This window comes from Carcharhinus amblyrhynchos, chromosome 14, assembly GCF_965287045.1.
Source record: "Carcharhinus amblyrhynchos chromosome 14, sCarAmb.v2.hapA, whole genome shotgun sequence".
NCBI classification, from domain to species: Eukaryota; Metazoa; Chordata; class Chondrichthyes; order Carcharhiniformes; family Carcharhinidae; genus Carcharhinus; species Carcharhinus amblyrhynchos.
The window spans coordinates 70,385,521-70,411,488 of NC_137337.1; the positions used below are offsets into that span (position 1 = coordinate 70,385,521).

Genomic DNA, 25,968 nt, shown 5'->3' on the forward strand with positions numbered 1-25,968 from the left:
ATTTCAGTCCAAAGATTAAGTTGATTTGCCATGGTAAATTGGCCCTTAGTGCCAGGGGGTTTAGCCGGATAAATATGTAGGATTGTGGGGATAGGTTCTGGATGGGATTGTTATCGGTGCAAGCTCAATGGGCTGAATGGCCTCCTTCTGCACTGTAGGGATTCTATGATTTGAAATACTTAATGGGCAGGAACTTCCAATCCCATCTTTCTGAGGCTGGAAATTCACGCCCAAGGTCCATGGACCTTTTAGTGATCCATTAAATCGGCTGTGCTGCCCACAGCAATTCCCCTAATTGGTGGGATCAGAAAACATGTACCTCCAACATTCTCCAATTTTTAGCATTTGCAATACTTACATTTTTATTTGCACTTAGGAAAATAACTGTCTCAATGGAGGTATGTGCTAAATGTCAGGATTTCCCTCTCTGTACCTGAAGGATGTCTGAAGGAATACATCAAGGCCAATTGAGCTCCACAAAACAAAGCTCCACATCTGGGATCTAATGCTGGGTCTAACGCATTGGGACCAAATTGCAATACTTTTGTACAAACTTAATTTAAACTCAACTGTCCTTTGAGAAATGAATATTGGAGCAAGGGCAAGGTACCATTAAAATTTCTGTTAAGTTTTTAATTTGATTTGATTTATTATTGTCGCATGTATTGGTGCACAGTGAAAAGCATTGTGAAAATAGTATTGTGACCAGCCTCAAGACCAGATTTTTTTTTATTCATTCGTGGGACATTGGCTAGGCCAGCATTTATTGCCCATCCTTTGTTGCCCTTGAGAAGGTGGTGGTGAGCTGCCTCCTTGAATCGTTGCAGTCCATGTGCTGTGGGTTGATCTACAATGCTGTTAGGGAGGGAATTCCAGGGTTTTGACCCAGCGACTATGAAAGAACGGCGATAGATTTCCAAGTCAGGATGGTGAATGGCTTAGAGGGGAGCTTGCAGGTGATGGCGTTCCCATTTATCTGCTGCCCTTGTCCTTCTAGGAGGAAGTGGTCATGGTACAATAACGCAAAGTGGCAAATATCGACATAACGGTCACTTTTTTTGAATATAAAAGTAGGGAGGTCTTGCTGCAGCTGTATAGGGCATTGGTGAGGCCGCAGCTGGAGTACTGTGTGCAGTTTTGGGCGCCGCACCTGCGCAAAGATATTTTGGCCTTGGAGGGAGTGCAGAGGAGGTTTACTAGGCTGATACCGGAGTTGAGGGGGTTGAGCTATGAGGAGAGGCTGAATAAACTAGGCTTGTACTCGTTAGAGTTTAGAAGAATGAGGGGAGATCTCATTGAGACGTGTAAGATGATGAATGGGATGGATAGGATAGAGGTGGAGAGACTCTTCCCGCTCAAAAAAGACAGTAGGACTAGGGGGCACAGCCTCGAGATAAAGGGGGGGCGGTTTAGAACGGAGTTGAGGAGGAACTTCTTCACTCAAAGGGTGGTGAATCTCTGGAATTCTCTGCCTGTTGAAGTGGTGGAGGCTGCCTCGCTAAATATTTTTAAGACGCGGGTTGATGGGTTTTTGATAAGAGAGGGGATTAAGGGTTATGGGGAGAGGGCGGGAAAGTGGAACTGAGCAGCGACAGATCAGCCATGATCTTATTAAATGGCGGGGCAGGCTCGAAGGGCTAGATGGCCTACTCCTGCTCCTATTTCTTATGTTCTTATGTTTTTTCACCATCTTTTGCGCAAAATGAATTTCATTGAAAGATCTTTGCAGTTGGTGAATGAAAACACAAAAATATTACATTGGCTGGGATTTTCTGGCCATGCTTACCCTGAAACCGGAAAATGCCGACTGAGGTCAGCGGGCCATTCCATGGTCCGCCCCTCGCTGGCTGTGGGTCTCATGGCGAATGCGACGGGAAAAATACCCCCCATTTGTTTGAAAGGCAAAAATTCCTGACATGCACTCGCGCAAACATCCTCCCAAACTAACGTGTACATAATCATTACCTGGTAAATTATTCAGCTGACCCCTGTAGCCGGCCTAAAATTTATTCTCTTATTTCTCATGGGGTTTGAGATAGTACAGCAGTCCCTATACCACAAAGAGTTTGCTGCCGAATTTTACTCATCATTATTGACGATTAAGCATCGGTGCCTGTCTATTTTTAGAATTTCTTGCTTACCTTTAATCACTCTTATTGCCTTGAACATTAGATTTCAGCAGGAGGCAGCTCTACTCAGACCAGACGTATCCTCCCGTAGGATTCTCCTCAGGATTCCTTAAGTCCCCATCTCCTCACCTTCTGTTAAAGTACTTTTGCCCAAACATCCATAAACAGATAACAGGGCAAAGGTGATATCCAACTCATGCGCTTCACTGTTCAAAGTAATAAAACACTGCAAGTCAGATGTCATTGAGAAGCTAATGAGTAACCAAGTGTTTACGCTCTCAAGCCAAGTTTGAAAAAAAGCATCTGACCGGTCTTCTTCAATCGTCATCAAGTCACTTCTTTTCTTTTGTATTCAGGTTTTATTCATGATAATTTTTCAAACAATCCAAATTTTTAATTCTTACGGTCATATTTTAACAACAGTCAAAATAGTAATGCCAAATTTCACAGAATCATAGAATCCCTACAGTGCACCGACAACAATCTCACCCTATTCCTGTAACCCCATGTATTTACCCTGCCAATCCCCTGACACTAAGGAGTAATTTTGTATAGCCAATCAACTGTACCCTCACATCTGTGGAATACGGGAGGAAACCAGAGCACCCAGAGGAAACCCTTGCAGAAGTTGGCATGTTGGCACAATAACGAGCGTTGCTGCCTCACAGTGTCAGGGACCCGGGTTCAACTCCTGGCTTGGGTCACTGTCAATGCAGAGTTTGCACGTTCTCCCCGTATCTGCATGGGCTTCTATTGGGTGCTTCAGTTTCCTCCCACTGTCCAAAGATGTGTGGGTTAGGTGGATTGACCATGCTAAATTGCCCCTTAGTGTCAGGGGGACTAGCTAGGGTAAATGGGGTTATGGGGATAGGGCCTGAGTGGGATTGTGGTTAGTGCAGACTTGATGGGCTGAATGGCAACCTTGTGCACTATAGGATTCTATGATTCTAAGACACGGTGAGAACATGCAAACTCCACATAGACAGTCAATCGAGGCTGGAATTGAACCTGGGTCCCTAGCACTATGAGGCAGCAGTGCTAATCATTGTGCCACCCCATGTTATGATGATATGTGTACATAATTAAATGATGGTATTATGTGTATAAACAAAGCATTAAGACCAATGGACATTTATTCTGCAAATAACTCATGGGTACATCACAATCCTGTATGTTTCCCTGCCAAATAAAATTGGCAGTGAAACACAGCTTCATCAAATGGAACTTGAACAGACAGTATTCCTTGTCCAAATGATTATTGAGTTTAATATATTAATTGAAGCAACGTGTTTCTCTTTTCATAAATCTGATGACTTGTAGCGTTACTATCTTTGTGTATATCTCTTGCACAAACCTTTCCACATTCTATTGCTGAGCAAGTATGTGTAAATAGTACTTGGCTTATTTCTTTACAACTTTGGACAAAGTGCTTTCTCAGTTTACAGCAGTTCTTGATGTATCAGCCTGCTTTATTTGGTCTCACTTGCCTCTGGCTCAGAACATTGGGTGGCAAATGAGAAAGTCAGAGTGTTGCCTGTTGAGCAAGGGGCGGGTCCTCGCATCCAATTTTCCACTGCTCATCTAATGAATTAGGCATCAGTGAGGAGCTCGCCGAATCCCGTGGTGGGGTGGACAGTGTTTGCTTTGCCCCACATCATGGGGGTTGAAGGCCTGGGCACTGCATGTAAATGGCACTCAAACACATATTTGCTCTCTACAGGCCAGGAGTCATGTTGTGAGCATTTTGGAAATAGTGCCTAAAAGATCAAAACCCTCTGCCCCATGGTTCAGAGAGGCCTACCTGATCATCTTCACCAGGCCATGCAGGATAGGCCGGAGGTCCAGTTGGGAATGGACTGCCACTCACCCACCTAGCCAATGGAGACTTGATGGGCTGAACGGCCTCTTTCTGTGATTCTAATGTCAGTGCCCTCAGGAGAGATCACTGAGGGGGGTCAGGCCTTTTCTCATTCACTCCGCCAGAGAAAGTAAACCTTCTCCTCACTCCAAATTCACACTCTTGTCCGAATATCAGGCAGTCCGAGGGTTACAGTCCATAGGGATCTTACACAATATTAGTGGATAGAACATTACTGAATGGCCTCCTTCTGCACTGTAGGGATCCAATGATTCTATGATGTCTCCAAAGCAGGACTCCAGGCTGACAACAAAGCCTGCAAAAAGCCAAAACCTGGATGGCACGGTGGCACAGTGCTGCCTCACAGCGCCAGGGACCTGGTTCAATTCCGACCTCGGGTGACTGTCTTTTCTCCGGGTGCTCCAGTTTCCACCCACAGTCCAAAGATGTACGGGTTAGGTTGATTGGCCATGATAAATTGCCCCTTAGCATCAGGGGGATTAGGAGAGTAAATATGTAGGGTAATGACGATAGAGGCTGGGTGGTACTGTTGTCTGTACAGGCTCAATGGACCAAATGGCTCCTTCTGCACTATACATTCTATGAAGCTTCCTCGAAGCTTAGTTCTCTAGAAGATTTTTGCCATTGTCTGTGGAATAGTTAAAGTCTCTGCATCCCAATCTTATCTTGTTGCATGATCACCAACTTCGAATGAGTTAAGCAACTCTTGCTTTTAGCTAGCTGAACCCATCTGCACTTCAACTCCAAAGTGGAAGAACCTTCACCAGGGCCTCACATTCTGGACACATAACATTCATATGAATTTGTTTCTTTTGTTCTTATTTTGTTTTAATTTAATCCTAATTGTAAAACTATGTTTCCAATTTCCTTCCTGTGTGTGTGAGTGGATGTATGCAGTTGTGATACCAAGCTCCAGGTTTGAGTATATGCGTAAACAATATTTCAGATTTAACCCAAAAGATAATTTGATGGGAGCCACTTCAAGATTGACTTCACAAACAAAGAGTTTGGGGAAATACACCACAATGAATTTCAAAGATTCAACACAGATCGACAGATGGTGAGAAAAGAGGAGTTCAGTTTGCCTTTCTCTCCTGTCTGTAACAACTCTATATTTTCAAAGCTCCAAAGTTTTATTTATTAGTGTCACAAGTAGGCTGACATTAACACTGCAATGATGTTACAGTAAAAATGCCCTAGTTGTCATACTCCAGCACCTGTTCGGATACACTGAGAGAGAACTTAGCATGGTCAAAGTACCTAACCAGCACGTCTTTCGGATTGTAGGAGGAAACCCACACAGATCAGGGGAGAACATACAAACTCCACACAGATAGTGACCCAAGTTGGGAATCAAATCCAATTCCTGGTGCCTATCTCCTAACTCACAAGTTGGGGCAACTCGAGGAGCTATGGTAGTCTAAGTCTCAAGATCAAGATACAGCCTCAACACTAACCAGGCATGACAGCAGGCATTTGGAGAGATGCTTTTGTGTCTTCAGGTGCACTTGCAGCAACCACTGACTGATAGCTGAACTCATATATTTGCCTTGCTGAGCTATCATATTACCACGGGCACAATGACATTTGCAGTCAAGGCTGCTGTGACCACTGAGAATGGTGCATCGTGTTAGAAAGGGATGCACAATGTGTAGTTCATGCAGAATGACCACAGAAGGAGTTCTTATCCCATGGCACAATGGCCACATGCTCACGAGAATGTTTAGCCTTCCAACAATGAGCCCATTGTTAGCCTTGAAGGTTACTATTCACTGGGAGATTGGTAGCTTGACTTTGATGTTTGTGATAATAAAAAAATGTCTTGACATCTTCCCTGTCTCTAAGGCACAGATGAACTGCACACATACCAACTTGTCTTCACCTTAATTCTCATACAGCCTTGCTGCTGTGAGGGTTTCACGGGTATTGTGGTGCCAGGTAACACAACAAGGAAGTCCTGAATGACAACAGTGATTTATTGAAGGATAGTTAAAACTCCATAAAACAAGCTCAGTGCAGACACAGGTCTAGTCCCACCAACTCTGTAAGAGTCTGACGATTCAGGGTACACCATTTGGGACAGAGGTGAGGGCACATTTCTTCACCTAAAAAGTCGTGAGCCTGTGGAATTCATTACCACAAGATGTCAAAACATTGAATGTATTCAAAAGGCAGCTGGATATAGCACTTGGGGTGAACAGGATCAAAGGTTATGGGAAAAAAGCAGGATTTGCCTGTTGAGTTGGATCGTAATGAATGGCGAAGCAGGCTCAAAAGACCAAATTGTCTCCTCCTGCTTCTACCTTCTGTGTTTCTATGTAACTCCTGAGTTCACACTGAAGGTTCCCTCCTACCAAGACCCGTGCCCTAACAGCAGATAGGTGACAGTTCATGTGCTTCTTTCTGATAGGCCTCAGGGGGGTCATGTGACCGATGAACAACCATGCCTTAAAGGGACCACACTACCTCAATGGGCATGTTTTCCATGTTGTATCTATGCAATGGCATCCTCAAGCGGTGCACCTTCACCCTCATCAGGCTTATCCGTCCATCATCCTCCTCTCTACACTGTCCACGAAGACTGGAGAGCCCCACCTGATTGATACAAACATCTGAAATACACTTTTACAATACTAATAATCCTCTCTATGACAGATCCTGGAGATGAATGTGCCACAGCAGATTATGGATGGCCTCTGAGTTCATGTAGCATCAAATTCTCACAGCGAACGTAGCATAAATGAGCTAGCACATCCCTAGATAAGCAAAAGCATTATCAGCACTGTCTCTCACTCATCTCCATGTATGAATGGCATTTTCTGTAGCCTCATGGTCACAACAAACCCCCTGAGTGGATTTCATCCCTCTTCCTCCATGTCTGTGTATTCACTGGGACTCACGAGCTCTTGTTCTTCATGATGACTGTCTTCACTGAGCTGTGCCAGACAGTGATGGGGTTCTCCTCTCCTCACTCGCGTCAGATCTGTCAAGAATGCAGTCTTGCCCTCAGCCTGCATTCTGCATTCTTCCTTGTATCTGTGAATAGATAGGTTGGAGACATGACTGCATCAAGCTTATCATAACTCCACTAGGCGGCTGTGAAGGAAGAGTGCTTTATTGAACAAAATGAAGTAAAACAAAACCACAAGGTGAACGCAAACTTGTCCCAACCGGGACAATATAATAATGGACCCACTCAGGGGCCTGCTTTATACAGGGCTCAGTATAGGAGCTGTACTTTGTAAGATAATTACCAATCATCAGGGAACTTGTATTCTACAAATCCTACAGGGAGGTCAAGCATTCCTCATGCAAGTCCTGGGGGTTATTATTGTATTTGGCACAGTGGTTAGCACTGCTGCCTCACAGCGCCAAGGACCCGGGTTCAATTCCCAGCTTGGGTTGCTATCTGCGTGGAGTTTGCACAATCTCCTCATATCTGTGTGGGTTTCCTTCGGGTGCTCCAGTTTCTTCCCACAGTCCAAAAATATGTGGTTTGGTTGATTGGCCATGCTAAATTGCCCCTAGTGTCAGGGGGATTAGCAGGAAAAATATGTGAGGTTATGGGAATAGGGCCTGGGTGGGAATGTTGGCAGTGCAGACTTGATGGGCTGAATGGTCTCCTTCTGCATTGTAGGATTCTATGATTCTGGAATGCTCTCCCTCCATCATCAGGCCAAGATGCCAATATAAAACCCTTGTGTTGCCTTCATGCCAGACATCGTATCCCCAGGTCACACATATTCACATATGGGAAAGCATCGCCCTCTGATATCATTGCACATTCACAACGATGCTTTGCTCAAGGTCCTTACAGTAATGTGATCTTATCCTGAGTCAGAATAGCTGTGTCCTGAAACCTAGATGTTAGCCTTTCATTAATTTCATGATGACAAGCTTTGTGTCCTATAAGCCATGACCATTAAAACGATAATGCGGATCCTTGTCTGGAGCACGTTGCTTATGTCCTGCAGCCACGGCCCCTTAATTCTTCCCTTTTTATATTCCTCCGTGACAGACATACGGGCAATCAGACCAAATGAAATACTGCCCAAGACTTGATGGTTTCTTACATGAATGCGTTCGATTTGCTAAGTTGCCAAACTCCTTCAATTAGCTTTTGACACACGTGGATAGTTCTCAGCTGAGCCTTGATCTCCATGTTTTCATCCAAACATGTTTTATGTGTCCCTTTAGTCAGCCCAACATTGCAGTGGGCGAACAGGGTCAAAGATTAAGGGGGGAAAGCAGGATTAGGCTATTGATTTGGATGATCAGCCATGATCATGATAAATGGCGGAGCAGGCTCAAATGGTTGAGTGGCCTCCTCCTGCTCTTACCTGCTATGTTTCTGTGTTCTGACTATTCACAAATGTCTTCGAGCCTTCTCCTGGCAGTTAATTTCCAAAGATACCTTTCAATTGCGTCCTTCCATCTCATTGTCAAAATGGTGCGGCTGCGTTTCGAGTTTGAGGCCAGCTTCCAACTTCTTCAATACCTTCCAACTTCTTCCTATTCTTCTCCATCCCCATGGCATTAGGGTTTGATTTCACCATTGCATCCCACCTGTTTTTGTGCGCGAAATCTTGGTAAAGTCGGGCGTGATCCACATCCGAATCGCACCCGAAATGGGCGCAATGGCGATTTAAATGCATTTCCATCCAATTACATTGAATTAAGTTGGCTGCCCACCCAACTTTACCAGCATTTCCCCCTTTACGATGGGGTTTGTGCATCCACATTCGATGCGAAACAGACTTGCTCGGCCGGTGGGGAGGCGGGGGGAGGTGGTCAGATCATTCTCTGGTGAGGGGTGGGCAGGGAGGAGGAGGCAGATCAGCTGTATCCCTGGTGGAGGTGGGGTGGGGGGGTGGGAGGGAGGCCCCATCATTCTCTGGTGGGGTGGGGAGGGAGGCGGGAGGCCAGATTGTTCTCTGGTTGGGGGGAGGATGGGGGAAGGAGGAGGGAAACGAGACCCTTGTCTGGTCAGGGTGGGGGGGGAGGGGGGGAGGGAGGTCAGATCATTGTCTGGTGGGGGGGGTGGTGGGGAGAGGGAGGACAGATCGTTTTCTGAGGAGGGGGGCAGAGTTTCCTATCATTCTCTGGTGGTGGGAGAGCGGCCAGATTGGGGTTTGAGCAGGGGGGTCCGCTGCCACTCTGCGGGTGATCGGTGAGGGGAAGGGGGGCAGAGGGATGTGATTGGTCTGGGTTGGTGGGGGTTGTGGGTGGATAAGGTGGGTGTGGGTTGATATCTGTGGGGGCCATCGCTCCAGGCCTCTTTATCTGCTTTTTGTGGTCTGGGAGCGGTGTGACCGGGGCATGTTTTTCAAATTTTTTCTTAGTGTGCATGCGCAGTTCAGAGCTCTGATAAGCCCTGCCCACAGTGCAATTCAGACTTGTGATTTTCTTTCAGGCTATTCGCGTACAGGGGCACCTGAGAACAGATTTCCAAGTTGGATCTGAATTCCAGCCAGATTCAGCACGTAGAATGAAGATGGTAAAATTGGGCCCTTCAAGTTTTTCTGGGAGAATCCTGGCCCTAGTCTCTGACCTGCTCTTGTACTCACCGCATTTATATGGTTAGTCCGATTCAGTTTCTATTCAATGGTAACCCCTAGGATGTTGAGAGTGGGGATTCAGCAATGGCAATATGCTTGAATATCAAGAAGTGATGGTTAGATCCTCTTTTGTTAGAGATGGTTATTGCCTGGCACTGTGTGCTGTGAATGTTCCTTGACTCTCGTAGCTCAAGCTCTGGATATTTTCCACACCTTGTTGCATTTGGACATGGACTACTTTAATATTTGAAGAGTTGCATTGTGCAATCATTAACAAACGTCCCCAGCCTGACCTTATGATGGAAGCAAGGTCATTCACGAAGCAGCTGAAGATGGTTGGGTCTCGGACACTATTTGAGGAACTCTTGCAGTAATATAAAGCAACTGAGATGATTGACCCCCAACAACTGCAGCTGTCTTCCATTGTGCTCTGTCCAATTCTACCTCACCTCTGGAGTTCAGCTCTCCTATCTATGTTTGAACCAAGGTTCTGATGAGGTCAGGAGCTAAGTGAACTTGGCAGAACCCAAACTGAGCATCAGTGGGCAAGTTATTGCTAAACAATAACACTGCTGATGACCTCCTTCCATCACTTTGCTGAAGATTGACAGTAGACAAATGGGGCAATAATTGTGTTGCAGCTGGAACATCTTGTCTCGACCTATTCTGAAACACAAGCCTTCACTACTATTGCTGAAATATTTCTAGGGCTCTGACCAAGAGTGCAAGAAACAAAGCCCAGTCCATCACTCAAATCAGCCTCCCATCCACTGACTCTGTCTACACTTCCCACTGCCTTGGAAAAGCAGCCAGCATAATCAAGGACCCCACGTAACCCGGACATACTCTCTTCCACCTTCTTCCATCGGAAAAAAGATACAAAAGTCTGAGGTTTTGTACCAACCAACTCAAGAACAGTTTCTTCCCTGCTGCCATCAGACTTTTGAATGGGCTTACTTCGCATTAAGTTGATTTTTTTCTACATCTTAGCTATAACAGTAACACTACATTCTGCACTCTGTCCTTTCCTTCTCTATAAATGGTATGCTTTGTCTGTATAGCGCACAAGAAACAATAAATTTCTTTGTATCCCAATGCATATGACAATAATAAATCAAATCAAAATCAAACTTGTGTTCTTAAACAAACTTTGAGAAAAGCTCCCTAGTGGGTCATTGCAATCATACCTGGAGTGAAATACCTTGTATCACCCATGTCAAAGTCAAATGTAAAACTTAGGGTCTAGGCTAATTTCATAAAACACCTTGGAGTCTCTGGCCTGAGCCTTAACAGATGACAAAGTATTGAAGCATTATGGTTATAGGACCTGGTTATACATTGGAAATTTATGTCAACATCTATGAGCACAAGGCTGCTTTGTGATAATCAGTTCAGTCTTGGTCATGCCAACAACAACTGCATATTCACAACATGGTCATTTTTGAAAGTTACAGCACCAAATGACTATAGTTTACACTGTATTCCCAGCTTAGAAGACAACATCAAATATGTTTGATTTCTCTAACTATGTATCAGATGATGATTGATTGTTGACTGATTACTGATGATTTATTACCCAACCTGACTATAGCACCTTTTGACCTACAGTGAAGTCCATTAATAGCAGGCATGATTTGCCAAGACATAAAGTAAATGAACTAATGGTAATGGATGTTCCATAATGGCAAGGATTGTCTGAACTCTTTTAGAATTCTATAATGCAGAAGGGGGCCATTCAGCCCATTGAGTCTGCACTGACCATAATCCCACCCACGCCCTATTACCATAACCTCATACATTTACCATAGCAAGTCCCCCTGACACTAAAGGGCAACTTAGCATGGCTAATCCACCTAACCCACACACCTAGAGTATTGTATGCGGCCTTGGTCTCCTTTTCTGAGGAAGGACGTTCTTGGTCTCGAGTGAGTGCAGCGAAGGTTTACCAGGCTGCATCTGGGGATGGCGGAACTGATATGTGAGGAGGTTGACTAAGTTAGGATTGTTTTCACTGGAGTTCAGGCGAATGAGGGGGGGATCTCATAGAGAGTTATAAAATTCTAACAGGAATAGACAGGGTAAATGCAGGGAGGATATTCCCGATGGTGGGGGAGTTCAGAACCAGGGGCCACAGTCTGAGGATTCAGGATAGACCATTCAGGACGGAGGTGAGGAGGCATTCCCCCACCCAATGAGTAGTGAGTCTGTGGAATTCATTACCACAGGAAGTAGTTGATGCCAAAACATTGAATGTATTCAAGAAGCGGCTGGATATAGCACTTGGGGCGAATAGGATCAAAGGTTATGGGGAAAATAATAGGATTAGGCTACTGAGTTGGACGATCAGCCATGGTTGTAATGAATGGTGGAGCCAGGCTCGAAGGGCCAAATGACCTCCTCCTGCTCCTATGTTTCAATCTTTGGACTGGGGGAGGAAACCTGACATGGGGAGAATGTGCAAACTCCACACAGACAGTGACCTGAGGCTAGAATTGAACCCGGGTCCTTGGCACTGCAGGCGGCAGTCCTAATCACTATGCCGCCTATTTTCAGCTTCCCTTGAACTGAGTATGCCTTAAGCAATTTACAGGCTATTGGAGATACAGAGAAGTGTGTGCACAATCTGTTTGTTTGTCAGCACAGTACTGTTGGAGTTTACTCAATAACAAACACTGTTGTTAGATAGACAATTTATGTTTGGTTAGAATGTGTGCTCCATGAAATAAAGTGTGTGAGGGGGCAATCTGAGTGGTTTGCAATTGTTCCGAGAAGAAGAATAATCCTGTGTAAATGCCCTAAACATTTGCCAAGCTTTAATTTAACATTAAATAAACACTTTCCTTCAGGAACACTGAATCAAACTGATCAGTTCTTCTGGTGGAAGCCTGGTCAAAATTAAAATGGAAATGACGAAAAGTTAACTTAATTTGCCATATTAACGAATGAAATATGTTCTGACACATTATACATGGATACATTTAAGCTACTCCTCTTGTTTGTTGATGTCCTTCCTCACTGATGGAGTAATGATTAATCAGTCGATCTGCCTCTCTCCACCCAGACAGCAGCGCTCCATGGGTGGTGCTGTGGTAGCTCCGATGTGTTGCCTCTCCAGCGAATAGTACCTGCAACATCTGGAATCAGAGAAATGGTTAGAGTAATCTGTGGGAAATGAACAGTTCATAAAGGTGCAAAATCATCGCTCACCAAAGAAAGAAGGAACTTAAAACAAAGAAAAGTGCGACACAGGAGCATGGTCTTCGGCCCTCCAAGCCTGCACTGATCATGATGCCCTAACTAAACAAAAAAAAACCCTTCTGCCTTTACTTGGTCTGTATCCATCTGTTCCCTCCCTATTCATGTACCCATCTAGATGCCTCTTAAATGTTGCTACTGTGCCTGCTTCCACCACCTCTTCTGGCAGTGCATTCCAGACACCCACCACTCTCTGTGCGAAAAACCTGCCCCGCACATCTCCTTTAAACTTTCCCCCTCTCACCTTGAATCTTGGGCTCCCTGAAATTGACACTTCCACCCTAGGAAAAACCTCTGATTATCCAGTCTGTCTATGCCTCTCATAATTTTGTAGACCTCTATCAAATCTCCCCTCAGCCTCCATCTTTCCAATGAAAGCAATCCTAGTTTATTCAACCTCTCCTCATAGCCCCTGAGACCAGGCAACATCCTGGTGAATCTTCTTTGTGCTCTCTTCAAAACTTCCATGTCTTGTGGAAGTAGTGTGGTGAGCAGTACTGCACGTAATATTCCAAATGCGGCCTTAACAAGGTTTTATATAGCTGCAGTATGATTTGACAACTTTTGTACTCAATGTCCCAGCCAACAAAGGGAACTATGCCATATGCCTTCTTAATTACATTTTACATTTACAACTTATAAAGAATTTTCACAAACTCAGCATGCCCCAATATGCTTTATAGCTAAATAAATATTTCTGGAGAATTGTCGCACTTGTACAAGAGCAAACATATCAGTACATTTGCATACAGCAAATTCACATACTACGAGGTCTTACATCTAGCACTGAAATGCATAACCAGATAATCTGATTTTGTGATATTACTTGGAGGGCAAGGCACAAGGGGAAAATCTCTTGCTCTTCTTTGAATTGTACCATATGATCTTTTATCTCAATCTTGTCATTGACATGGTGTCACAGTGGTTAGTGCTGCTGCCGCCTCATGGTGCCAGGGACCCAGGTTCAATTCCATCCTTGGATGACTGTCTGTATGGATTTTTGCAAGTTGTTCCCGTGTCTGTGTGGGTTTCCTCCAGGTGCTCTGGTTTCCTCCCTCAGGCCAAAGATGTGCGGGTTAGGTGGATTGGCCGTGATAAATTGTCCCTTAGTGTCGGGGGACCGGCAGGGTAAATACATGGGGCTACAAGGATGGGGCCTATGTGGGATTGTGCTCGATGGGCCAAATGTCCTCCTTCTGCACTGGAGGAATTCAATGAAAAGGACAGTCTCACCCAAAAAATAGCACTTAAATAGTGCGACATTCCCTCAGTATGGGGCGCTCCCAAGCTTGGGGCAGGCTTCGCCAAGGTGCAATGGGGAAAGGCCTCACTGCACCGGGGACCTGATTCGATTCCTGGCTTGGGTCACTGTGCGGAGTCTGCAAGTTCTCCCTATGTCTGCGTGGGTTTCCTCCAGGTCCTCTAGTTTCCTCCCACAGTCCAAAAGATGTGTTGGATAGGTGCATAGGCCATGCTAAATTCTCCCTCAGTGTACCTGAACAGGAGCTGGACTGTGGCAACTAGGGGAATTTCACAGTAACTTAATTGCAGTGTTAATGTAAGCCTCCTTATGACACTAATAAATTGATTTCCTGTTGGGTCACTGTAAGTGTGGAGGTTGCACATTCTCCCCTTATCTGTGTGGGTTTCCTCCGGGTGCTCCAGTTTCCTCCCACACTCCAAAGATGTACCGGTTAGGTGGATTAGCATGCTAAATTGCCCTTTAGTGTCAGGACGAGTAGTTAGGGTTAAATGCTTGGGGCTGTGGGGTTAGGGCTTGGGTGGGATTGTGATCAGTGCAGACTTGATGGGCTGAGTGGTCTCCTTCTGCACTGTAGGGATTCTATGATGCTATAAACTGATTGTGAAAATCCTCCAGGACATTCCCGGTGAGAGAAATTAAGTTCTTTTTAGCTCCAACTCGCAGAAGTAACTTTTGGAATCACACTTCACTTGGTTATCTAAATCCATGGAAAGCCTTATACCAATATTTTCCTTAATGAAAAATTTGCTTGCAACAGAACCTGTTCACTAAATTCCTATTGACAGCACTTTGTGAGTCCTTATTCTGTTTATTTAAATATATTAATAACAGTATGAAATACTGCAGAGTGTGACTTTAATGTAATTTAATTAACCAGTTCATTAGGTGTTATGTATTGAGGGTATTAAATCATAATCACTTTAAGCTGTCTAAGACACAAGTTGCACTCGCATCTTCAGAGGCAAATATATTGCCACAGGGAATCTTTGCTGCTAGTCTGTTGTTTCCAAACTGCTCAAGACCTAAGATTTGATTTAATTTATTACCACCTGTAGAGGGATACAGTGAAAAGTATTGTTTCTTGCACACTATGCAGACAAAGCATACTGTTCACAGAGTACATAGAAGAGAAGGAAAGGAGAGGGTGCAGAATATAATATTACAGTCATAGCTGGGCTGTAGAGAAAGATCAGTTTAATATAAGGTAGATCCATTCAAAAATCTGACAGTGGCAGGGAAGAAACTGTTCTTGAGTTGGCTGGTACATGATCTCAGACTCTTGTATTTTTTTGGAAGTGGAAAAAAGTGTGCATGAGATCTTTGATTATGCTGGCTGCTTTTCCGAGGCAGCAGGAAGTGTAGACAGAATCAATGGACGGGAGGTTGGTTTGCGTGATGAACTGGGCTATGTTCAGAATCCTTCGTAGTTTCTTGCAGTCTTAGGCAGAGCAGGAGCCATACCAAGCTGTGATACAACCAGAAAGAATGCTTTCTATGGTGCATCTGTAAAAATTGCTGAGAGTCGTAGCAGATATGCCAAACTTCCTTAACCTCCTGAGAAAGTAAAGGCATTGGTGGGATTTCTTGACTATAGCATTGGCAAGGACAGACCAGGACTGGTTGTTGGTGACCTGGACACCTAGAAACTTGAAGCTCTCAAACATTTCTACTTCGTCCCCATTGATATAGACAGGGACATGTCCTTCACTAGGCTTCCTGAAGTCAATGACTATCTCTTTCATCTTACTGACCTTGAGGGAGAGATTATTGTCATTGCACCAGTTTACCAGAATCCTCAAGATGGTGGTGGAGCGAGGCGATTTCTTGCAAGCTGTGCCCAGTGTACCTTCTAATTCTATTTTTACTTTCATTCTATTCTTCTAAAACTTCATTCTAACTTTTTTGCGTTCTGCACCCTCTCCTTTTCTTCTCTATGAACAATATGCTTTGTCTGCAGAGCACGCAAGAAGCAATACTTTTCACTGTATGCTAATGCATGTGACAATAATCAATCAAGTCAAATCAGATTCTCTATCTCTTTCCTATACCCTGTCTTGTCATTGTTTGAGACCTGACCCATTACAGTGGTGTCATCAGTAAAGTTGAAAATGGAGTTGGAGCAGAATTTGGCCACACAGTCATAAGTGTGTAAGGAGTATAGTAAGGGGCTGAGAACATAGTCTTGTGGAACATCAGTGTTGGGGCACAAATTGAACATTGCAAAATATGCACCCATCCTAGCCTTCTTGTTGTTTACACCTTGTCATTTAACTAGGGTACGTATTTGGTTCATCCAGTTAAATGCATCATAGTCTGTTATGTATGTTAGCCCCTTTAAGGGAATGGGTCAAGTGACCCTAAGTGCGGGGTGGTCTGCTCGGGAGCTGTTGTAAGAGGGCAGTTACTGGTTTGGAGGGTGGAGTGAGTAAAACTGCAATAAATATCAGTGTTCCCTGATTCCTGTCTGTGACGTGAGTTCTTGAGGATATCCCTCAGTAGTAAAGAATTTAACACAGTCAAAAAACCCCAAGAACCGTTCACCTTATCAAAATTGATCTTAAGTACAGTTCCTGTACCTAGTGTTGGCATTAAAAATATTTATTCTTAAAACTTAATTTGACTCCTCTGTCCCCCCCTTTACAAAAGGGAAATGCTGCCTCTGTGTGACATGAAGCCTGTCTTTCAACATTATGATATTTTGCTTACCTTGCTAAGATGTCCATCCCCTCTTGCCTGTGGTAAAGGCTCAGCCAGTTTGTCAATCATATCTCCAGTTGAATTGATGGATATATGGGAGTAGGAGCCCCGCGTGTAAGTGTTACTGAACCACTTCGTCACAAATACATTTTTAGGCTGTGGCACAGGTTTGCCTAGAAACAAAACCAAGGGTTGTTAATAAACTAATAGAGATGGGAGGTTATGCAACTGTTACGGATGGCACAGTCACACAGTGGTTAGCACTGCTGCCTCATGGCGTCTGGGTTTGATTCCTGGCTTGGGTCAGTGTTGTGCGGAGTTTGCACATTCTCCCCGTGTCTGCAGGGGTTTCCTCCGGGTGCTCCGGTTTCCTCCCACAGTCTGAAAGACATGCTGGTTAGGTGCATTGGCTGAGTAAATTCTCCCTCAGTGAGTGTACCCAAACAGTGCTGGAATGTGGTGACTAAGGGATTTTCAGAGTAACTTCATTGTGCTGTTAATGTAAGCCTACTTGTGACTAATAAATAAACTTTGTTAATTGTTTTACAATGCAAGTTGATGAAAGTATAGAATTGTGTACAGTTCTGGGCGCCGCACTACAGGTAGGATGTGAATTCATTGCAGAGAGTGCAGAAGAGGTTTACAAGAATGATTCCAGGAATGAGAAACCTCAGTTATGAGGACAGGTTGACGAGGTTGGGACTGTTCTCCTTGGAGAGTTGATAGAGATGTTCAAAGCCATGAGGGAGCTGGACAGAGTAAACAGGAAGAAACTGTTCCCCCCTGGTAAAAGGTGAGGGCACAGATTCGAAGTGATTTGGAAAAATAGCAGATGTGATGTGAGAATAAATAAATGTCCTCACACAGCGAGTGGTTGGAGGCAGGTGGGAGAGATGTTAGCGGGCTCGGAAAAAATTACGCAAAAAAATCTTAGTGCCGGAGATGCACAGAGCCTGTGACATCCAGCTGGAAGCCTGTAAACTAGCCCCTGCTGATGCCACTCAGCCCGTTGCCCTGATAGAGCAGCACAGTGGACTGGGAGAATCGCCCCAACAACGTGTAGCCAATCAACAATGAGATCTCTCCAACTCTAAAACCAATATATATTAAAAAAGAAAATCCAGGGAAGTATTTTCTATTCAAAGCCCTGTTATTTTCAGGTTGGGACCCAACAGAATGTATTTGTGATTTGTTAGAGGAGATATTTTTCAAAAGCAGCATTTTTTTTGGACAGCGGCACGGTAGCACAGTGGTTAGCACTGCTGCTTCACAGCTCCAGGGACCTAGGTTCGATTCCCGGCTTGGGTCACTGTCTGTGTGGAGTTTGCACATTCTCCCTGTGTCTGCATGGGTTTCCTTCCACAGTCCAAAGATGTGCAGGTTAGGTTGATTGGCTTTGCTAAAATTGCCCCTTAGTGTCCTGAGATGCGTAAGTTAGAGGGATTAACGGGTAAATATGTAGGGATATAGGGGTAGGGCCTGGGTGGGATTGTGGACTTGATGGGCCAAATGGCCTCTTTCTGCACTGTAGGGTTTCTAGGATTCTATGAGACGCTGCGGGTAATTTGTTGGATGTTCCTCATTTTAATGACGTAGATTATAACGTATGGCGTACAAAGGCTTACACTTTGATCACCTCTCCTCTCACAGCGTTCTACTTGCGGAATATTGTCTCAAAACATTTTAGTTTGGAAAGCGAAAAGCAGAGACAGTGCCCAGGTAGAGATTGGTCGAAATTGCTCTGAAGTCTTTCTAACAGAAAAATTGCGTATGATACTGAGCAACATATTACGACGTGTTCAGAAGGAAGGGGAGAACGTGCAAACTCCACGGAGAGAGCTACCCAAGGCCGGAATTGAATCCAGGTCCCCGGCGCTGCCACCGTGCTGCCCAGGGCTAGATAGCAGAATTAATAGGAATACATATCTTGCTGCCAAAACCTGGGTCCCCTTGCAGAGTGAGGTTTAACTTGGAGATGTTCAAACAAAGACCAATTGATTTAAAGTACAGTTATGCAGCAAAAGAAGCGAAATAAGCATAGTCAGGACTGTCTCGAAACTCGGAGTGTTGAGAGGTGGGGTTACAGTTCCAGGCTGCAAGTGCCTGGAAATTGATATTGGATGCATATGATTATTAAGCAGATCTGGCCTCTGTACATTAACAGCTAATCAGGACGTGTACCCTAGACCTATCGAAACCAGAATTATCATAGAATCCCTACAGTGCGGAAGGAGGCCATTTGGCCAATCAAGACTGCTCTGACCATAACCCTACCGAGGCCCTATTCCTATAACCCTGCATGTTTCCCCTGCTCACCCCCCTGACACTTAGGGGCAACTTAGCATAGCTAATCCACTTAACCCGCACATCTTCACACTATGAGAGGAAACCGGAGCACCCGGAAGAAACCCACGCAGGCACGGGTAGAATGTGCAAACTCTACACAGTCACCTGAGGTCAGAATCAAACCCGGGTCCCTGGCGCTGTGAGGCAGCAGTGCTAACCATTGTGTCTCCATGCTGCCCCAACTACATAACACCATAGAATACATTAGAAGCAAAATACTGTGGAAGCTGGAATCTGAAATAAAAAACAGAAAATGTTAGAAAACCTCAGCAGGTCTGACAGCATCTGTGGGGAGAGAATAGAGCCAAAGTTTCGAGTCTGGATGACCTTTCGTCAGAGCTGCTCATGGTTAATGAACATCATACATGACCTCCAGGAAGATATGTTCCAATGGGACAGAATGTAAAAGGCACACAACAGGAATTCCATAATGGCCTTTCTCTGCAGGGATGTCTCTTACCGAGAGTTCAGGGCTCTGGTTGCAACGATATTAAAGTCTGCTGTATTTCTGCATCTAGTCGGGGTCTCATCCTGGTGTCACAGTGGTTAGCACTGCTGCCTCATAGTCCCAGGGACTTGGGTTTGTTTCTGGCCTCGGGTCACTGTCTGTGTGGAGTCTGCACATTCTCCCCATGTCAATGCAGGCTTCCTCTGGGTGCTCCAGTTTCTTCCACAGTCCGAAGATGTGCCATGCTAAATTGATCTTAGTGTCAGGGGATTAGCAGGGTAAATATTTGGGGCTATGGGAATAGGGCCTGAGTGGGATTGTGGTCAGTGCAGACTCGAATGGCCTAACCTAAATCAAGAGAGTGCTTCTGTGCGTGATTGTACAATGTATGTTATAATATCATTATAGGACAGATGAGGAGAGATTCACCAATCTCATGTTCCTGGTAAGTAGATGTAATCTAAATGAACAATGGACAAATAATCAATGCAACAGTGTCCCTTAACCCCCCACTTAGTGCTGTGAGCACAGAGTCAATGGGCTTAGCCCAATAATTCTTACCCGTGAATTGCCTTAGGATCCTCGTGATGTTTGATGTTAGTTCATCTTCACTGAGAGTTTCCACAAACTCTGCTTCCTTCCCTGAGATCCAGATCAAAAGGATGTGCCCATACCTATCAAACAGATTCAAGCTTCAGTCACTACTAAATAACACATGTTGGACATCCACCATACTTGCCAAGGATAAACTTTTACAGTTTGAGGTCTAATTGAGAGACGTTGACCTAATTCTGGCTGGGATTCTCTGACCCCATCCCCGGCTGGGATTATCCAGTCCCATTGCTATGAATGGAGACTTGGCTGAGAGCCAAAATTCTCCATTCTCACTGTCTCTGTCTCTGTCTCCTCTACTGCCTCCTCTACTGTGTATCAAGACAAATAGGCAGGAATCATCAATTTAACTGTGATTTTTTAAATTCATTTGTGAGACATGGGTGTGTCTGGCCAGTATGTATGCCCATCCCTAGTTGCCCGGGGGCAGTGAGAGTCAATCAAATTGCTGTGACTCTGGAGTCACATGTAGACCAGATTGGGTAAGGATGGCAGATTTCCTTCCCTAAAGGACATTAGTGAACCAAATAGGCTTTTCCGACAATCGACAATGGTTTCATGGTCATCAGTAGATTCTTAATTCCCGATATTTTTCATTGAACTCAAATTCCACCATCAGCCAAGGCAGAATTTGAACCCAGGTCCCCAGAACATTAGTTGGGTTTCTGGATTAATAGTCTAGTCATGATACCATAGAATCATAGAATCCTACAGTGCAGAAAGAAGCCCTTTGGCCCATCAAGTCTGCACCGAACACAATCCCACCCAGGCCCTACCCCCATATCCCTACATATTATACCCACTAATCCCTCTAACCTACAGACACTAAGGGGCAATTTCTCAGCATGGCCAATCAGCGTAACCGCGCACATCTTTTGGACTTGGCCATAATGGTATTGATTAGTACTGCTGCCTCACAGCGCCAGGGACTTGGGTCCAATTGCAGCCTCGGGTTGCTGCCTGTGTGAAGCTTGCATGTTCTTCTCATGTCTGCGTGGGTTTCCTCTGGGTGCTCCGGTTTCTTCCCACAGTCCAAAGATGTGGGGGTTAGGTGGATTGGCCATGCTAAATTGCCCCCAGTGTTAGGGGAACTAGCTATGGTAAATGCATTGGGCTATGGGAATGAGGCCTAGGTGGGACTGTGGTTGATGCTGACTCATTGGGTCGCATGGCCTCCTTCTGCACTGTAGGATTCTATGATTCTAGGTGAGTATGCTATAATGAGTGTCAGGGGACTAGCTAGGGTAAATGCATTGGGTTATAGAGATGAGACCTGAATGGGATTGTGGCTGGTGCAGACTCAATAGGCCAAATGGCCTCTTTTTGCATGTAGGATTCCATGATTTGATGATCAAATTCAACATCCTGATCCAGCCTTCCCTCCATATCCCTTGATTCCTTTAAACCTTGTGGATTTTTTCTCCTCAAAGCTATTCTTCAGCTGTGTTAGCCTCCTTATCTTTAGGAGACTTACTCTGTCAATATCACGAGGGAGAGAAAAAGGGAGAGAAAAAGATAGTATTTATATAGACGGTTATCACATTTTCAACTGTTCCCTTACTGTTCAATACCTCTCTACTGGGTGGAGTACATCAACCAAATTGATACGTCGCCACCACTCAGCTAGGTTTGGTTTCAGACCAGAAAATGGAGTTTCGTCCTCCCAGGCTAATCCAATCCAACGTTCTGACTTCTCCCAAAATGGCACCTCGTACTCCAGGTAAATCTTATTTGTCGTGCCAAAGCCCATGTTTTCGATCGCATGCAACTTCTCCTCTGGAAGGTTCGGATGAAACAATGCCTCTGCTTCTCTTTTCAGGTAACCTAATGAACAAATTCAAATCTTAATGACCTGCTTGTCATTTCAGAAGCTGGTTTTTTTTATATAGAATAATCAGAGCTCTTTTAGATTTTCTATCTAAAAAAATTATCTTCCTTTCTACATAAGAACATAAGAAATAGGAGCAGGAGTAGGCCATCTAGCCCTTTGAGCCTGCCCCGCCATTCAATAAGATCATGGCTGATCTGTCGTGGCTCAGTTCCACATTCCCGCCCTCTCCCCATAACCCTTAATCCCCTCGCTTATCAAAAACCCATCAACCCGCGTCTTAAAAATATTTAGCGAGGTAGCCTCCACCACTTCAACAGGCAGAGAATTCCAGAGATTCACCACCCTTTGAGTGAAGAAGTTCCTCCTCAACTCCGTTCTAAACCGCCCCCCCTTTATCTTGAGGCTGTGCCCCCTAGTCCTACCGTCCTTTCTGAGCGGGAAGAGTCTCTCCACCTCTATCTTATCTATCCCATTCATCATCTTATATGTCTCAATGAGATCTCCCCTCATTCTTCTAAACTCTCACGAGTACAAGCCTAGTTTATTTAGCCTTTCCTCATAGCTCAACCCCCTCAACTCCAGTATCAGCCTAGTAAACCTCCTCTGCACTCCCTCCAAGGCCAAAATATTCTTGCGTAAGTGCGGCGACCAAAACTGCACACAGTACTCCAGCTGCGGCCTCACCAATGCCCTATACAGCTGCAGCAAGACCCCCTACTTTTATATTCAATCCCCCTCGCTATGAAGGCAAGCATCCCATTCGCCTTCCTGACCACCTGCTGCACCTGCAGGCTGGGTTTTTGCGACTCATGCACAAGGACCCCGAGGTCTCTCTGCACCGTCGCCTGCTGCAGTTTTTCGCCACGTAATTTCGCCTATCGAATGGAAGAAATTAGAATTGCAAATTAAGAATCCTTACCTAAAGTAAAAGTAAAGCTTATTTATTAGTCACATGGAGGCTTAATACTGTAATGAAGTTATTGTGAAAATCCCCTAGTTGCCACAGTCCGATGCCTGTTCGGGTACACTGAAGGGGAATTTAGCATGGCCAATGCACCTAACCAGCGCATCTTTCAGAATGTGGGACAAATCCCATTCAGACACAGGGAGAAAGTGCAAACTCCACGCAAACAGTGACCCGAGCCGGGAATCAAACCCAGTCCCTGGCGCTGTGAGGCAGCAGTGCTAACCACTGTGCTACTGTGCTGCTCCTTGTCTATAGCCTTCAATTCAGACAATTACAAACAATGTTTAAGTTTATTTATTAGTGTCACAAGTAGGCTTACGTTAATACTGCAAGGAAGTTACTGTGAAAATCTCCCAGTCGCCACACTCTGACACCTGTTCGGGTATACTGAGGGTGAATTTAGCATGGCCAGTACAACTAACCAGCACGCCTATCAGACAGTGGGAGGAAACCGGAGCACCCGGAGGAAACCCACGCAGACTTGGGGAGAATGTGCAGACTACTTACAGATGGTGTTCCAAGACGGGAATTGAACCTGGGCCCCTGATGCTATGAGGCAGCAGTGCTAACCACTGTGCCACAGTGAGTGAGCGGGAGGCTTGTTTCCACTTTTCACCATGCTTTAATGAACTGAACTTATGAAAAAGATATTTAATAGATTGTATTTTAGAAACTTATTGAACTCCAACAACAACTTGCATTTATCTGACAACGAGAAACAAGTTTTTTTTTACACAGAGGGTGGTAAATGCCTGGAACGTGCTGCCAGAGGAGGTGGTAGAAACAGATATAAAAGCAACACTTAAGAGGAATCCTGACAGATTCATGAATAGGCGGGGAATAGAGGGCTACGGACCGTGTAGAGGCAATAGGTCTTTAATTTAGAAAGGTGTCGTGCATAGATGCAGGCTTGATGGGCTGAAGGGACTGTTCCTGTGTTGTAATGTTCTTTATTCTTTGTGCTTTGTTCTTCTATCTGCGGGGGCTGGCTTGCACATCCTAGCGAGGCGGTGTGAGGGAGGTGGGGAGTGAGATTTGAGAGGCCAATGGAAGAGATTTAAAGAGGGGTTCTGACTTAGAACATAGAACATTACAGCGCAGAATAGGCCCTTCGGCCCACGATGTTGCACCGACCAATTAAGAAAAAAAGCAATGACCCTCTAACCTAAACCAATCCCTTTCCATCCATAAACCTATCCACGGATCTCTTAAACGCCCCCAAACTAGGCGCATCTACAACTGCAGCAGGCAGGGCATTCCATTCCCCCACCACCCTCTGAGTAAAGAACCTACCTCTGACATCCATCCTATAACTACCACCCCTTAATTTAAAGCTATGTCCCCTCGTGCTAGCTTTCTCCATCCGAGGAACAAGGCTATCACTGTCCACCCTATCTAAACCTCTAATCATCTTGTATGTTTCAATAAGGTCTCCTCTTAGCTGCCTTCTTTCTAACGAAAACAACCTCAAATCCCTCAGTCTCTCCTCATAGGACCTTCCCTCCATACCAGGCAACATCCTGGTAAACCTCCTCTGCACCCTCTCCAATGCCTCCACATCCTTCCTATAATGTGGGGACCAGAACTGTACACAATACTCCAAGTGCGGCCACACCAGAGTTTTGTACAGTTGCAACATGACGTTGCGGCTCCTAAATTCAATCCCCCTATCAATAAGCACCAAGACACTGTATGCCTTCCTAACAGCCTTATCGACTTGATTTCCAACTTTCAGGGATCTATGTACATATACACCTAGATCCCTCTGTTCATCAACACGATTCAGAGTCCTACCATTAGCCCTATACTCTACACATCTGTTATTCCTGCCAAAGTGAATTACCTCACACTTTTCCGCATTAAACTCCATCTGCCACCTCTCGGCCCAGCTCTGCAACTTGTCCAAGTCTCTCTGTAAACTATGACACCCCTCTTCACTATCTACCACTCCTTCGACTTTGGTGTCATCAGCAAATTTACTAATCCATCCTTCTATACCCTCATCCAGATCATTTATAAAAATTACAAACAGCAGTGGCCCCAAAACAGATCCCTGAGGCACACCACTTGTAACCGAACTCCATGACGAATACTTTCCATCAACCACCACCCTCTGTCTTCTATCAGCTAGCCAATTCCTGATCCAATTAACTAAATCACCCTCAATCCCATACATCTGCATTTTCTGCAGAAGCCTTCCATGGGGAACCTTATCAAACGCCTTACTAAAGTCCATATATACCGCGTCAACTGCCTTACCCCCATCCACCTCTTTGGTCACTTTTTCAAAAAACTCAATAAGGTTAGTAAGGCACAACCTACCTTTCACAAAACCATGCTGACTATCTCCAATCAATTCATTACTCTCTAAATAACTATAAATCCTATCCCTAATAATTTTTTCTAATACTTTGCCCACAACAGAAGTAAGACTCACCGGTCTATAATTCCTAGGGAAGTCTCTATTCCCCTTCTTAAACAATGGGACAACATTCGCTATCCTCCAGTCTTCTGGCACTATACCTGTGACCAACGATGACCTGAAGATCAGAGCCAGAGGCTCTGCAATCGCCTCTCTTGCCTCCCAGAGAATCCTAGGGTAAATCCCGTCCAGCCCAGGGGACTTATCTATTTTCAAACCCTCAAGAATATCTAGCACATCCTCCTTATCTACTGCAATACTATCCAGTTTACAACCCTGTAACCCAGTGTTCTCCACAACTACATTTACATCTCCCTGCGTGAATACCGAAGAGAAATATTTGTTCAGTGCCTCTCCAATCTCTTCCGGTTCCATACATAACTTCCCACTGTTGTCTCTGACTGGCCCTAATCTTGCCCTAACCAGTTTTCTATTCTTAACATATCTAAAGAAAGCCTTAGGATTCTCCTTAATCCTATCAGCCAAAGTCTTCTCGTGTCCTCTTTTAGCTCTTCTTAACTCACTCTTTAACTCCCTCCTGGCTAATCTATAGCTTTCCA

General features: G+C 44.8%; 1 protein-coding gene across 1 annotated transcript in view; it reads right to left on the reverse strand.

Annotated features, from left to right (window-relative positions):
- Positions 1 to 12,544: 12,544 nt before the first annotated feature.
- LOC145352303 (peroxisomal N(1)-acetyl-spermine/spermidine oxidase-like) overlaps positions 12,545 to 25,968 on the reverse strand; it is a 35,899-nt gene continuing 22,475 nt past the window's right edge. Inside the window, exons 5-8 of the mRNA XM_080202056.1 lie at positions 21,760 to 22,012; positions 20,138 to 20,250; positions 16,792 to 16,955; positions 12,545 to 12,700 (exon numbers count right to left, since the gene is read on the reverse strand). Coding sequence (XP_080058182.1) covers positions 12,545 to 12,700; positions 16,792 to 16,955; positions 20,138 to 20,250; positions 21,760 to 22,012 — 686 coding nt within the window. The remainder of the gene's footprint in view (positions 12,701 to 16,791; positions 16,956 to 20,137; positions 20,251 to 21,759; positions 22,013 to 25,968) is intronic.